General features: G+C 35.3%; 1 protein-coding gene across 10 annotated transcripts in view; it reads right to left on the minus strand.

Annotated features, from left to right (window-relative positions):
- The window catches only part of RBFOX1 (RNA binding fox-1 homolog 1), a 1,256,716-nt gene that overhangs the window by 52,966 nt on the left and 1,187,498 nt on the right, over positions 1 to 16,252 (minus strand). For 7 of the 10 annotated variants that reach the window (XM_074158514.1, XM_074158522.1, XM_074158515.1 and 4 more), the window contains one exon: positions 10,310 to 10,390. The exons of the other annotated variants lie outside the window; for them this stretch is intronic. In XM_074158514.1, the coding sequence (XP_074014615.1) occupies positions 10,310 to 10,390 (81 nt within the window). The remainder of the gene's footprint in view (positions 1 to 10,309; positions 10,391 to 16,252) is intronic. 10 annotated transcript variants of the gene reach the window in all.

Consider the following 16,252-nt stretch of genomic DNA (forward strand, 5'->3'; position numbering starts at 1 on the left):
AAAAAAATAACCATAAATGACTCATGGATTGTCCCTTAGTTTGCTGCACGCTGGGCGATTAGTGATTAATTACCTTGCTGCAAATTGACATGGCACAAGGAAATTGACACAGCTCTGATTAATTAACTTTTTATGTGAGACAGTTACTTACAAAACACCGCACGCTGTAATTGAATCCCTTTACACAACACTACTGCATTAAGTTTCCAGTCAAATCCAAATTAGCCCAAAATTTTACATAAATTTGGTGAAACTTTTTATAATACGGTATACCCTGAAAGATTACGTAAATATTTCTAAAAAGAGAGGACAGCTGCTTTAAGACACTGTTTTCAGCTATTTCATCCTTAGACATATAAAAAAAAAATTTGTAAGATTTTTCCACACCAAATCACCAACATAACCAAATTTACTCAAAAAACACAGCATATTTAAGTAAAAAGCAGCCTCCTATTTAATGTGCTTATTATTAGGTTAATTGTAGGAAAGACAACTGTTCCAACAGAACATGCTATAAGGGGTTGTAAGGGACCTCTGGAGGTCATCTAGTCCAACCCCCCATATGGTTACCTTTAACTTAACTTTGTTTCCAGATCGAATTTATCTACTATTTCAACAATGACTTGCACACACTGAATTCAAACTTAGATTTCATTATAATTATTTTAAGTATATATGGAATTATTCATTTTCTCTGCCCTCCTTTGTTTCATGTCTACTAATATATTAATAAACAAACCAGCATTGGTTTCTATGTATATTAGTATCATTATATACCAGGAATTTACAACTTTTGGATTAAAATCTTAATGCAAAAGCCTGGAAACTCTCATTTTTTTGCCCACATTTTTTCAATGTGAGGGTGACTGAGTACTGGTTCAAGTACCAGTGGAGTCCCCATCTCTGGAGATATTCAAAAGCTGTTTGGACATGGTCCTGGGCAGCCTGCTTGAGGTTACACTGCTTAAGTGTGTGTGTGGTGGGGTGGCGGACAAGGTGACCCCCAGAGGTTCCTTCCAACCTCAGCTGGTCTGAGGTTTAGTCATTTGGTGATTCTGTGCTTATCAGAAATTCCCATATATCTCATCCTTCTTTTACAGGACTATACAGTGCATACTATGCAGCCACCCGAGTCCCTCAGACATCAAGAGATTTCTTTTAACGCGCAGAAAAAAAATGGAGAATGTGGGCAGATAAGAAAGAACCGGGGAGATGACTGAGATTTTTTTTTTTAAAGATATATAATTACATCAACCTACAACTTTGAATAACAAAATGCTATAATTGGTGGTCAAATCACTTATGGTGTACTTAATTACAAAATAAAGAGTACTGCATAGTTGATGTACAAAGAATAGTCAAATTTTCACAAAAGAAATTACTAACAAACAAGAAAACGCTCAGTAGGTAAAAACAAACAACAAAGCAACTAGGCCATGAAGGAAAAGAGACAGCAGAGATCAGAGAAGCCACATCTGATCTTAAATTAAAGAACAATCTTCAGATACAGATGATGAAACTGATCAATAACTTGTCTTGCGTTCCTGGTTGTTGGACATTTACAAATTCCAAGCAAATGGAAAATTTCCCCTTTGTCTAGCTAAACACCACTTCTGAGACAAAGTAAAAAGGACGTAGTCATGGAAAACTAGATGAAGAGTAGAACTATTCTAAAGAGATGACAAAATTTAGTTATTGGAATGTTTATGAAAGACAATTATGTGGTGACAAGAAGTTCTGTTTGGATGACACAAGGATTAAAACCCAACCTAATTAAACTGTAAAAAAGAACATTGTCAGAATGTTGTTTGGGTTGGGAACAATTTAGGCAGGAAGTGATTGAGGAAAAAACCCAGCTAGTTAACCTAATCCAAGCCGTAACAGAAAAAAATTGTCAAAACAAAGAACAGCATGTGCAAAGGCTCATAGAGATATTAAAAATGTTAATCCCTCAAAAATACTTCCTATTTGCAAAATTCAGGTTGAAGAATTTTGCTGTATACAACATGGTTTTAAGAGCCACGATTTAATAACAACTGTCACACAATGCAAGGAGAATGACACTAAAGTCTTTTTTTGAAACTGAACCTTACAGGCTAAGCTGAAAACTACAAAATTAACAACTTCACATTTGAGAGATGAAATGACTTGAGATGTATGGTCAACTGTGGGCACCTACCTACTGAAAATATATAACACAGCACTTAAAATACACAGCTAAGGAAACGTCAGTAGCTTGCATATAGGACACAAAGGACCCTATGTACAATAACATTATAAATCATGATGCAAAATAACGTTAAATGTAATTCTCACTATTGAGCTGCATACTGAGAGGAGTAAGTCCAAACAATCCTACTATCCTAACTCACTGGTTAGTCATGAGTACTGCCAGTGGCCAAGTGACATCTCTCCATTAACAGGAAAGCACTAAGATGCATGAGATGCCCAACTGTCCCTGGTCAAACTAAAGGACACTCTCCACAGTTTACTACTAAAAATATTCTGCACGCATTTCCAGTCATCTCCCACTATGCAGGTGTAGGATGGTGTTTAAGTTAAAAACAGTCAGCATCACACAATTCAGGGCATGTCTGTCTGTACAAAACTTAAGCATGCTAATTCAGAAACACTGCACCATCACTAAACAGATTAACAGAAGAATGAGTATGAAGATTTAAAAACAGATTTGCAGGGGTGAAATGAAACCCATATTTACAGACTCTGGGCAACTATATACATCTTACTGACGACATTAGTCACCATTTAAAATACTGATAGAAGGTAAAAGGACAGTTATCCTGAAAATAGTTGCAGAAGGACAATATATAGTGATACAGAACACAAAAAATGTTGTAACAAGAACATCAGGCAGTGCTACCAAAAAAACCCAAAAAGGTTCACTTTATAGTTTAAAAAGGTTGATACTTAAATCAAGAATCAAATGTAAGAATATAATTTTACTCAATTTTTTCAAATTTTGTATTATCTTTATAACTATCTGTCTTGGAAGTCAGTGGAGTTACCCTGCACTCACATTTTTTACCTGCGTTCAAAGCACGGCCCCTTGTGCACTGGGCCAGAACAGTGTTTAAAAACCTTCCAAAGACATTTCAACAAGAGATGACATCAATATTTTTCTCTGGAAATGATACATGTTTTTTCAACCTTATATTCCCCTCCTTTTTATATATGGGGGAAAAATAATGAAATAATGAAAAGCCATTAGTAAACTTCCCTTTTGACTTATTATATCTTGTTTAAACTTTCATGTAAACTGACTGTATTTTAACATGCAGACAAGAAAGAGCACTTTTCACATTATTCCTGGGTTACTACCAAGTGATTCTTTCCACTTTATAAATAAAGGCAATTAATTAATCCAGGAAGCACACTAAAAAGTTTGATTCCTATATGCTCAGTAATGAGGGTTTTGTATCCTGGAAATGATACACACAGTTGGTCTACTCAAATGTATGGATGCTGCCCTTTGGGCAATGTTTTTGCACTGTTTCATTTATGAATCTCAGTCCTACAATGGCTTAATCACAGAACTCCTTTGCAGGGGAGCTCCACCATTTTTCTGTGAAGCAATAAGAAGCAGACAAAACGGCAAAGATGTAAATACAATCTAGTAATATGTATTTTAATTGTGATGAAGCGACCAGCCATTTCATTTTAGTTTAAGAGAAAACAGACCAATTAAAAATTTAGCTTGCAGAAACCTTTTTACATTTAATTTGCAAATAGAGTAGCATAGGCAAATTATTTATACCAGACGAAAGTTCATTCTTTAAACTGTTCCTGACCCATATATCAGTTAAAAATGGCAAGCTTACAAAACAATCTCTCTCTCATCAGCAACAGGAAAATCACAACAAATAAATTAAGAAAAACTACAACAATAAAATCAGAACAAATTAATCATTGATGCCATTACAATAAAGCATACGTCCATTTGATTGAATAATGGTCAATCATGTTTTACATATAAAACCCAGAAAAGGATTTACCAAATGGCAGGAGCACCCACACTTTAGCTGCTTGGAGTCTATGAGAAGACTATCATCATTACAATATAATTTTCAGGTAATTACATGTGTGCAACAGATTAAACTTGACAAAATCAATTGAATCAAGGTTTCTAAACTGAATGTTTCCAATAATTATTCCGCTCAGAAGCACACTTGAAATCACCTTTTGAAAATGTGTATTTTCCCCATGTAATCTCCTTGGTACTGGAAATATCCCAGAATATAAGAGGTCAGAGGTCTTACTTCAATCCATTAGTAATGCCACAGAAAAATAAAAACTGGAATGCCTTCACTGAAAAAAGAAACATGAAAAGTTTCATACAGCATTTTTTTAGGTAGTTTACTAATATTCCTAAGCCAAGTAACCTCCTTCTAAGTGAGAATATTCAATAGACATATTGAATATAGATTTTACTTAATTTTCACTTCTGTAGTGCATAGAGTCCTCAAATGGACTAAATTCTACCATCGAATGTGCTATTTATGCTTACTATTTATGATTTTCCTTATTTATTCCATACATATCAACAAAGTCCTGAGCTATCCTTCACCTATGAATCAACACAAAACATCCACAGGAAAAAGAATCTCTTTTAAAAAGATGTGTCTTATTAAGCACTGGTAAGTTTTTAATAGAGAACATATATAAAAATCAAAATTCCTATATAATGTGTAATACTTTAAGCTTCTGCTATAGATTTTTCTTTTCTCCTAGCATATAACACATAACTTTGGATCACTAGGATTATTAGGATAATTTAGGAACATTTCTAATGCCTGTTCGGAAGTAATGGAATATATTTTCCTAATTTGCTTTAAAAGAACTTAAGCATCAAGAATATTTCTTGTCAAAAAAATTACAGGACCAAAGGTTTCCAGGGAATTTTCTAAAAGAACTGCCTTCACACCTTTCAAAAACATCTCATCTTTGCCTTGTTGTTTTCTGGTTGCTCATAAGCTAAAATCCCAGGGCAACATAGTTTATTGTTTTAATATCTGTCTGACGCAAAGCAAAAGTATTCTCTGGTGAGTGCTTATCTGTCATGTGTACTTCTGTGAAAGGAATATCAAGACAAATAAGATGTTCTAGGGCATATCATGGGATTACGAATTTGGCACTGACTGAAGTCTGTTTAAAAATAGTTGAAATGATAAATAAAAAAACCCCTACACCGAAATTTTGAGGATGGGAACTTGAAGAGCATTGGGTTTTAAATATTTTAATTATAAAGGGTTTATACAACTTTAGTATAAATAGAGAATGAACATTCAGGCCCATAAATGGGACAAACGAGGAAAAATATTCATAATTGAAACAGTTAAACCAGTAAAATTCTATTCTAATGATACAATGGACTGTGAACTTACTTTGTATTAATTAAACTCAATGTAATGGCATTTTCTATATTGAAATGAATATCCAGTGATCTGGAAATTCATTTAGACCATTAGGTTAATTACAGAAACTGATGGAAGTTTTATCAGACAATTACAATTAAAGAACAAGGACAATGTGGGACAGATTTATAAGCATTTGTACCACCTCAATCATTTTTGCTGAATTCCACCACCACTTCTTGCAAAATTGTAATCGATGTATCAATTACAAAATGGGCCATCAACTTCATTTGCCCTCCAGTATGATAAAATAGAATAAATTAATATAGTATCTGTGCATTTTCATTTTTTTCTTAATTCTATCATGTTATTGCAGTATGAAAGATTTACTTATTTTTAATCAAAAATGAAAATTTATGGAAAAAAGTATGTATATTTTGGAACTGACAAGCATGCTTACTGAAGATGAAACAACTCCACTATTTAGAAAATGTAAGCCAAAACTGACATCAGTTTAAAATGTACTCATTGAAGTCAAGGCAAAATTCTCTTTTATGGGCATGCAAAACAATTGGGAAATATGTTTTGCGCATCGTTCTGAACGAAGACATGCAGCACTTTACTATTTTACCATGTATGTTAGCTATTCAGTCCAGTGAACTGTCCCTTTAATGCATGCTCAAAAAAAATCTACTAGTAGTTACATATCTGATAACTCAAGTATCTTTATTTTTACTTGGAGCTAAAACAAAACCTAAAAGTTACAAAGATCAAAGCTTTGATTTAGAGAATGAAAAATACTTCGCTGCCTTGGAACTTGCATTAAAATTTGTAATCTCTCTCCTAATGCCTTCCATGGGACCTGGATATGCATAACTAAATTTCTGACAGATGTGATGCCCAGCTTTAGGCTGGCTTCCTCACTACACCAGTGTAGCTTAGAAGTTCTCTACCGGCAGGTGCTTTTCCTTTTCCAACTCCTGCCATGAAAGGGCAGGGGAGGTTATCACGGAAACAGAGTCAGGCTCTTCATAGAGGCACACAGTGGGAAGAGAAGAGACAGCAAATGTAGCTTGAAGGAAGAGAGGGTTCCACTGTTAGGACATTCAAGCACTGGAACAGATGACCCAGGAAGGTCGTTGCAGTCTCCATTCTTAAAGGTGCCCTGCGCAACCTGGCCCTTCCAACCTGACTCATTCTAGGATTCTACAACTTCAGGTCTTCCTTCTTTCCCATGTTTTGGCTCCCATTAACTTCTATTTCATTCACATTTTCAGGCACTTCTACATTATAGAAAAATCGGGAAAATAGGCACTAAACAGTTTTTAAAATTCCTTGCATTAATTCAGATTAGTATTTTTGCCTGTTTTAACCATACATACCCAGCTATATGACTGTCCTTTGGAATAGTGATACAGATACATTTTTCTTCTTTTTTGAATCTTCCTTTTGTCCAGCAGGGTCTTAATATTCTCATGAATCCTATTCTCAAGTGGCTTCAATTTGGAAAAGTTCCAAAATTTTTCCAGGTACGTTTCTTATTTAACAGTAGATAGAAATTTCTTCAGGATTTTACAATTTCCTGTGGAAGCAACTAGTCTAAAGAAGTGGGGGCAAAAAGACACGGTCAGTTATGTGCACCAAATGGATTCACTAAGTTTCAGTGAGATACCATGGGCCTCCTGGAAGCTTCCAGTGAGTGCTGACTTACTCACTGGGACTTGGTGTACTCTAATCTTTACTTTCTGAATGTGTCTCCTTCCAATACTTGTCTACATTCTGCATTAGGATAATGATGAAGGATTTAACTGGAATCAGTTGTATTAGTTCTGTCCTCAAGATATCAGAGCTATGGGAATTTACAGCAACCAACACGAGACCATGAACTTCCTTACTTTGATTGTTTCAATAAGACAAAGAATCTGTCCCACCAAGGGACGTGAACACATTTGCATGCTGAAACTATGCTTTCTACATAATAAATTATTTATTCCCAGAATAGATGTGCAAATGAAAAACTGATCCAGGTCCCATCTTCTGCTTCAGCGTAAGAGAACAGATGAGGCATGAGAGACTATTGCTACTGATTTGTTCCACTGCTTGCAGAAGAAACAGCTCATTTCTTTCTGTATTATGCAAAGGGCCAGAAGTGATGGAAGGAAGCAGAGCCATGTTTCCATCTCCTGACATATTCAGAGGTGTAACTAATCACTGTACTGTGAAACGTACAATGTGATACATAAAATATATCCTGGGGAAATAAAACATCAGAAGGGAAAGAGTAGCTCCAACAATTGCACTCTTCTTTCTGACTAGCCAAAAAAAGTGGGGTAGAAATGTACTGTCATCAGAGACTACCAGTGATTGATAAAATTAGAAGTTTAAAAAATTAAGAAATATAGCTAGCCAAATTAAGGAAAATATATTTTACAACTGTGTTTCTGTCCTTCATTTCTTACAGAACGTAACTCGGGGGCAAAACACGAACAGTCAAGTTAAAGACAACATTTCTAAAAATGGGGACTATCCTCTTCCAAGTATCTGAGAATTCCTAAATGCCATTAGCATTTAATGAACTCCAAACCTCCCAGACAGCTTTAAAAATCTCAGTTGACTCTTTCCCTTCTGCTAAAACAAGTACAAGTTAAAAAACTTAATTCTTACATCGGACGCTGCTCTGAAAGATTACATGGTTACAATACTGGAAGTAAAAGAATAAACGATTAAGAAATTTTTCAAAGATGAAGGCTGCAATATTGTTGTCTCCATGGAATGATAATAGTAAAAGTACCAGTCTCTCAGACATTAGTGTTGACTTATCAGTTATCATTTCAATATTACAAATGTGCATTAAAAATAGAGTATAGAAGATCTTGAAAATAAAAGAAAGAAAATGAGATAAAACTTGAGCCTCATTTCTACTAACTTCTTAGTAGAATTTCCTATAGAAATGGAACTATTGTACAACTTTATTGAAAGTTTTGTAATACAGAGAAATAAAAAAACTAATTATAATCATTAGTAATCATAGTGATTTTGTATTATTAGGAGTTGTGACCCCATGGGGGAAACTACATTTTGGCAATATGAAATACTATACATAATAAAAGAAAAATCATGACTTGCAGACACAGAGATTCAAAAAAAGTGTAAGAATTTCTACTGCAAGGGCTACCAGCAATCTCTGTTATGAAAGTGTGTATTACACATTGCCCAGTGGGAAGCAGATAGGCAAAGTCTGTTTACTTATGTATTTGGCATAATTGAAAACAAACAGGTGTTTGTTAGGATATCATTATTCAAGAAGCACCACTGCAAAATAAGATTTTTCAAAGGGATTGACTCATGAGACATAATGGAAACAGTGAAGTATAGAGCTTAGATAGCTATACAATGACTATCTAGGGATTTAATAATAGTGGAAATACTGTATGATGTAAACAGCAACCCCAGAAATAAATTTCTAGGATAGAACTCAGTGAGGTAATAGGAGCAACAGGGTAAACTTAAGAAAGGCTTTATTTACAGTAATTTCCAGAAAATAGAACACCAAACACTGCCCCTTCTCCTCCAAAAGAAGCTAACAATGAGATGAACAAAATGTTTGGATAATTTTCTAGGAAAAGAATTTCAGTCAAAGATTGGTATTTCAGTCAAAACACTGGCGTTTCAGCCAAAAAGGAATAGCGCGATAAAAATGTACTATAGGGACAACTGATTTAGACGGTATTTCATCTCTATGTTACTACAAGGATTAAAAAAAAACCCATTGCTTGGGAAAGCTGAAATAGTACAAAATATTCTTGGAGCATCTGGAAGCAACAACAGATTTAATTGATTATTTCATTTCCAATTTAAAACACTTCATAGATTTTGTTAGTTCACTATGTATTTGTAGACTCCTGATTTGAAAGTAGATCCCATACTGACGCTGTAAAAGCTCAAGGGATGATATTCATAGCCTTTAACATAGGAGAGTTACAAGACTCTAGAGATTATCACTGTGGAACTCTTTTGACCTCATTCCTGGTTTTAATGAATAAAAGAAATTATTTTAGTAGTCTAGATAAGCTTTAAAAGAGCAGTCTAGATCGAATATGATCTTCACAAAGAGCATATCTGATAATGTTGTTAAATCAGACAACGCAAAATATTTTCTTTTCAGGGGACTGCTAAGAACACATAGCAAACGCCGCTCTTGCCCTCATTCAGCAAGCAGCAATTATTACTGTTTCACTCAGACAGAGGCTTCTTCATCTGACTAGATTTCAGACTGGGCATCAGTGGTACCACCAATACAATCTAAAACACTCTCAGAAGAATCAGTTCCACTTCTGCTGCAGAATTTTACAGGAGACATTGCTACTCCAAAATTTTGTAGAGAAAAGCAGCCAATAGCCATCTATGCTTTTAGCTTGCCTTTGCGACTTTTATTAGGGCAGCTTTTCATAATTCAGAATACCCACTTGCACAGTCTTTTTCCTTTTGTAAATAAGACTTCATATCTATTTCTTCCTGATACAATCAAATGGTGGCATGATATGAGACTTTTTGTTTATTAAATTAAAGTTGTGGCCAGGAAGGAAAAAGAAACACAACTTCATCTTCAACACAAAATGCAGAGTTGTGCAACAGTAATGGATTCCAAAAAATGTCAGTGATACTGTAGAATTTTTGACCAATTCTGTAGAACATTGCAATATAGGCCATCTTTTATTAAAAAAAAAAAAAAAAAAATTAAAAAAAATATATATACACTTTGAGGATAAAGAAGCAACTAAAAACACTAAATTATCTGTTGAAATTACTTACACATGTTTATAAATACCACATTTACAAGAGCTATTGGGAAAGTTTACAGTTTTAGGGGGCTTACTTCACATCAATGTGCTTTTGTCACAAAACAAAACAACAAAAGAGCCATAACACTAGCTTACTTGTGGATGTGTATACTAGTGAACTGGGGGCACTGTACACGGGAGATCCCTCCTGGTTTGCCTGGCACAGCAGCACCCTGCCTACAAGAAAGAGAGAGAGAGTGGTATCTGGTTTTGGAACTAAACCTTGATTTTTATCTCAAAACAGAAATAAAGTCATAAGTGGAGCAGTAAGGTAAAGCAGGGGCACTTCTTGTCATTTGACTTCAAAGCAGAAAGAGCCCCAATAAACATGTACAATTTTACATTTGAAAAAGCAACACACAGACATCTCCCACAACCCAAACACCCTTTTTATCACCTGGGGAAGGTGGTGGACGCCCTGTGCATTCCCAGCGCTCCCCAATCTCTCACCCAGCTCCTCTCTCTCCCTCTCAGCCCCATCTCTCTGGAGCAGAACCTGCCTAGTTGGCTCTGCTGCTAACGGGAGCCACCCACCCACCCTCACCACCCACCTACCAACTTCTCATCTCCCCAGCTCTGGCTGCTCAAGCTAACACAGCAGATAAATCAGACGGCAAAGCTCCCATACACAGACGTTAAGCCACGTATGATCTCACTCGTATCACTTAAATTAACACTGGTGCAAGTGAAACCAAAATATTACTAATACATGTGGAGATTTCAGTATTTTTTGCTCAAACGAGAGCATACATAAACATAAGCTACTTTCTGGTATATAAGCTGGATTCAGGATTAAGAACAAAATCAAATAAAAGAAACAAAACCATTGTTGTAAAAAGAAAGGAAAGTAAAAGAAATAACTAAATCAATTTAAAACAACACTTTTGCAATGCATGTTCATTTGGAACAAATGACAGAAGTTTAGGTTTATTTCCCTTTTTTTTTCTTTTTTAACATGAGCTTAAATAAAATACCTTACTATTTCAACATCTTTCTTAAAATTATATTTTAGCAGCCTTAGCTGAATACAGATTGAATACTGATTAGAGGCAGAAACATCTATACTTTCATAATAGGAAAAAAAACACTTCTGCACTTCCGGAATACAGTCCACCAGGAAGAGCAAGATGTGACACATCAGTTTAGCAGATATATATGTATATACCTGTATACACACACACACAATTATATATATATATACATATACTGACATACCTCAAGCTGTCAGGATCTGCAAATCATGCAATTTCAAAATTATTGCATTATAGGAAGATTTGTGAGACTTTAGAAGTTGCGCATTGACTTATAAGCAATGTAAGTCAACAAAGTTGAGTCAAATATATTTGGAAGGGTGAGACTGACTGAAAATGGTAGGTGTGCTTTCCATTCAGTATCATAAGAGCAATTCTCAACTTACATTCAGTTACCAGACCAGAGTTCTTTCAAAAAATGGTTTAAAAAAAAAATTGTCATTAACTGGTTCTTTGATTATTGCTTGCAGCTGTCAGTTAAAGTGGAAACACAGGAAATACTGTAGAAAAATAATTCTTGTAATTTATGCAATTTAGTTAAGACTGAGAGCACTGGAAATCTCATGAAATATTATGCTTCTCACCTTCCCAGACAATAACAAACCCTTAACTAATGGAATTTGGAGATGCTTGCTTTTTTCCAGCCATCCACTACTAATCTGAAAGACAAAACAAACTAAACCCCCATTTTTTCCCCTTTTTTAAAGATAGCATATAGTTGACTACATTGAGATCTATCTCTCTCAGCCTGCCAAAAAAATCCTCCACTGGAAGCTGTTAAATGACCATATACCTATTGAGAACCTAACAGCAAGTATCATTTTCAGGCTAGTAGATAAAGAGGACCTCTCAACACACTTCGCACCAGGAATGTGTACGTTGGAATATGGACGTATTTAACACCATTGATGCTTCAAAACTTGTTCTACTACAGAAGCCTGAAAACAAGAGGGAGCTGAAGGCATTCATCCAGCTGAGCGAAACGCAGAAAGGGAAGGAATTATTACAATCAGGAATTTTCATTAGGCTTTAAGAATAATGTAACTATAATGATTCAAGCATATTTAATAGATATATACATATTTTTAGAAATCAAAGATTATCGTTTATTTCTATTATTCATTATAAACTCTAGACGATACTTTGCTTGTTCCATGGTCCATAGGTATTTTACTATTCTTTGGAGCTAACATTCTTACATTTTTTTCTGATTTCATCTCATACGAATCTAATTTTCCCTAGTCAAGTCTTCTAATTTCTAATGAAAGTACTTCAAAACAGATGCTTTTTTCATCCATGCTACTAGAGTGTATTTAATTTGCTGCATAGAGCATCCTAATTATATTTTGACAATCTGCCTTCAAATTCGTACATAAAATTAATTCTAATACCTAAAACACTATTATTAGATCATTTTAGAAAAATATAAAACTTCTAAATCTACTTTTCTGAAAAAAGATTATTTCTGCTGCATCTAATTTTGGCATTAAAAATATTTAAATTGCAATTAATATAAGTGGGGAAGACTGAATTATTTACAGTAAGATCTTCTGGATAAACTTCAGAACATTGACACAATCTATAAATTCCCTAATGGGAAAAAAAATAAAAGTTCTTCTCAAGAATACTAAATTCTAGTGTGACAGAATAAAGAATGGTTGGGTTCTTTTTCTTTTAAGAAAGAGGACTTTAATATAAAGTTCTTAATATGCCTGTTCAAACTGAAATTTAATAAATATCATGGAGCTGATGAACTTCAAAAAATTACAGTCATGCAAGAGTTCATCCTTAATTCTTCAGTGTCTGGTATTTTCTCATTAAGAACAGTCTGCGTGCTTTTTTGCTTTTCTCCAATATAAGCATTTACTTGTTTGGTCACAGCAGACCCGTGACCAGCGATACAGGACTTTGGAGATCAGCAGCAGAAAGCCCCTCAGACTCACTCCATAAAAAGGATCAGAAAAATATTATCATATATATCTGCAGAATGTATTCACTACAGGCACACAGGAGAGCTTTAGACAGCCCAGTGGCAGAAGGGAAACTGAGGCAGCCACGCTGCTGGGTGTAACAGGGAGGATGGTCTGGGGTGCTGGGCAAGCTGGCAGGTTGTGCCGCACACAGCAGGTCATTGTGCTGGGGCAGGGCATGGTGATGCCAGCTGAGCACCGATGGCAGACATCCCCCCACAGTGATTCACCGCTCATCCTTGCCGTACAGGCTGGCAGCATGGACCAAACCACACTTTTCAAGATCAAAAAAAATATTCCCACTCATACTTCTCTTCCTTTGATGTTTTCTCCTACAGTCCATGATTAAGAATGTACTGTTTGATTAGGTCCTTTGTTGAAGCACTATAGTTATTTTGAGAAAATAATTACTCTTAAAAAAATTCATGGCTGTGAGGAAAATGATGTGAAGTCATGAATATTTTTAGAATTCCAAAAATTCAACTCCTAGTGGTTCCAAGATACTTGGTGAAAAGTTTTTTTCTCATTTTTTTCATACTTTCAAAAATAATTTTTTGTGTATAGTTCTTATTTACAAGATTTATATAAATTAATCTACAGAACATATGTGGAAATACCAATGTAGTAGTGATGATGCACAGGCTACTCACTGGTTCATACATGACACATGACCCAGTTAATTGTATTTCTCAAACACTTGGGTAGCTAAGAAGTAGCAACAAGGATCAAGTCCAGGAGGACTTTCCAGTAAATTTTAAAGGATTTTAAATCACTTCTGCTGAAGGTAGCTTCTTGGTCTAACTGTAACCACTGTGTATCCAGCACTACAGACAGCTTAGAAGTAAAGATCTTGAGTAAGTTTAAAAGAATTTGCACAACTAGTTGGAATCTCCTATGCCATCTTTTGTGGAAATAGAAGTATTTTCAGCAGAAAATAAATCATACCATTAGTTCAAATTACACCGCTGATGTACCATTAACAGCATCGCAAGGGAATAGCTCTCTCCTGTCACTGGAAGCAGATTAAACTTTTAGAAACCTTCACTACCCAAACTGTATAAAGTCGATATACCATTCCCAAGAACCTGAGCTTACAATGCATCACCTCCCAGGATGGATGGGTTTAGTACCTTTGCCTACAAAGAAAAAGTTTCCAATTTACCATGCTGTTACTTATTCCCCCAGGATTTCTGGGGATTTACAAAAGGGAAGAGGATGGAAGTTACACCTTAGTACTCTCTTACATTCCAGCACAAAATCCCAGCAAGTAACTGAGATAAAAAGGAAAAACTAATTTCATACTTTCACTCTCGGAATCCTAAAAATCACAGCTTCACATAAAGCTCTTCAGACAGCTCCGAAGATGACAGTGTTACTGAGGTCTATATAGAGTACAACTACCCCCATTGTAACAAGAGGGTAATCACTTAAGAATTTCAGTGGCAGAAATTAATGAAGTCAGTATCCAGGACCAGTCTACATTGAGTATTTGTGCACAGGTAGCTAAAATCAGAGTTTATAACATAGGAACTAAGGAAGTTACTACACACAAGGAGATTTAGTGAAGATTACATCACTCTAATCCATTGTGCAGTTAGCTTCCTAGGTAAAGCAGCTCTTCTTTATACATATTTATTCTATTGTGTTACCAATACAAGCCTCTTACTGCTTTTGGCAACTAAGTACCAGTTCATGCATTCTATAATACTAATTAACAAAAAAATCTCAAACAAACCCATGGGAAAGAATGAATAAAAGCTAAAAATGTTTGTGTCTCATTTTGTCTATATTATTATAACATGTTGTTTTTATTAATCTAATCTAAAAGCTGCATTATTTATTAAACTCAGTGATTGTTATTTCATTTTCCCTTTCCCCCAGTACAGCTGGATGGTACATAGCCCAGTCTTCACTCAGTCATTCTGATCACTGGGTTTTTTCGTACCTTTTGCAACAACTATTATTGCTATGTGCTTAATTCCTCTTCCATATACAATGCATGAAGAAACTATAAGGCTACATCTCTCATAAGCATGTAAGGAGATTTGCTAGTGTATGAAAGATCCTCATAAACAATCCATGTCTGCTCTTGATTTGCTGATCTAAAAGCGTAATTTAATATTGGCCTTTCCAGACAGAAATAGCATTAGCTTTGTTCTGGTCTGAAATTTTGTTCTATGATGAGTTATTTCAAAATGTGTCACAGAAATGGATCAGAAACACCTAACTAAAAGGCCACTGCTGTACAATAATAGTGTACGTTAGCTTCTATTGTCCTATCTGATTAGGGAATTTAAAGAGGGTATCTTGAACACGTAATAGTTGTTAAGTGTTCTCTTAGCCCTCATTATCTATAGCCAACTACACGGCCTTAGTATGCTTTTAAATATGCTGTTAATTCAAAAAAGTGCTTCTTGAGTGCCTTCAGCTATTTGGGGTCTTTCTATAAATGGAATAATACTCCTTCAGCTTTTAACACAACCATCCATGGATGATCGTGTTGACTCATTGAATTGTTTAATCCATTATTAACAAAGAATAAAATAGTATAATGGAAAAATACACACCTCCTTTCTTCCAATATATTAAAAATATATTATTATACCTCTCTTAGAGTGTCACCAAAACACTCGGTGAACTTCGGCAACAACTCACGGAACAACGACCGGGGGAACAGCAATGCGTGTTACAACAAACATCGTTTCTAAGCCATCCTTTCAGCTATTCTTTGCTGGTCATATCATTACAGGCTTTTGGGAAACAGAGTTCTCCGCCCTGTTATACACGCTCAGTGTCCATTATACTAAGTCACATACCAGGACTGGTAGGTGTTCATATGATGTCAGTAAAAATGAGATAAGCAACAAAGTCTGCAGCTCCGGTAAGAATTTTGCATGACATTTTCCCAATTTCCCTTTTCCCCACCTCTTCCTTCTGTATATAACTCATCACAAGGTAACAAGGATCTCTCCTTCTCCAGGGCCTGACACAATACACAACTGATCAAACTACTTACCAGTGTGTACTGTGGTGCCTTA

This window comes from Numenius arquata, chromosome 14 (genome assembly GCF_964106895.1).
Source record: "Numenius arquata chromosome 14, bNumArq3.hap1.1, whole genome shotgun sequence".
NCBI lineage: Eukaryota > Metazoa > Chordata > Aves > Charadriiformes > Scolopacidae > Numenius > Numenius arquata.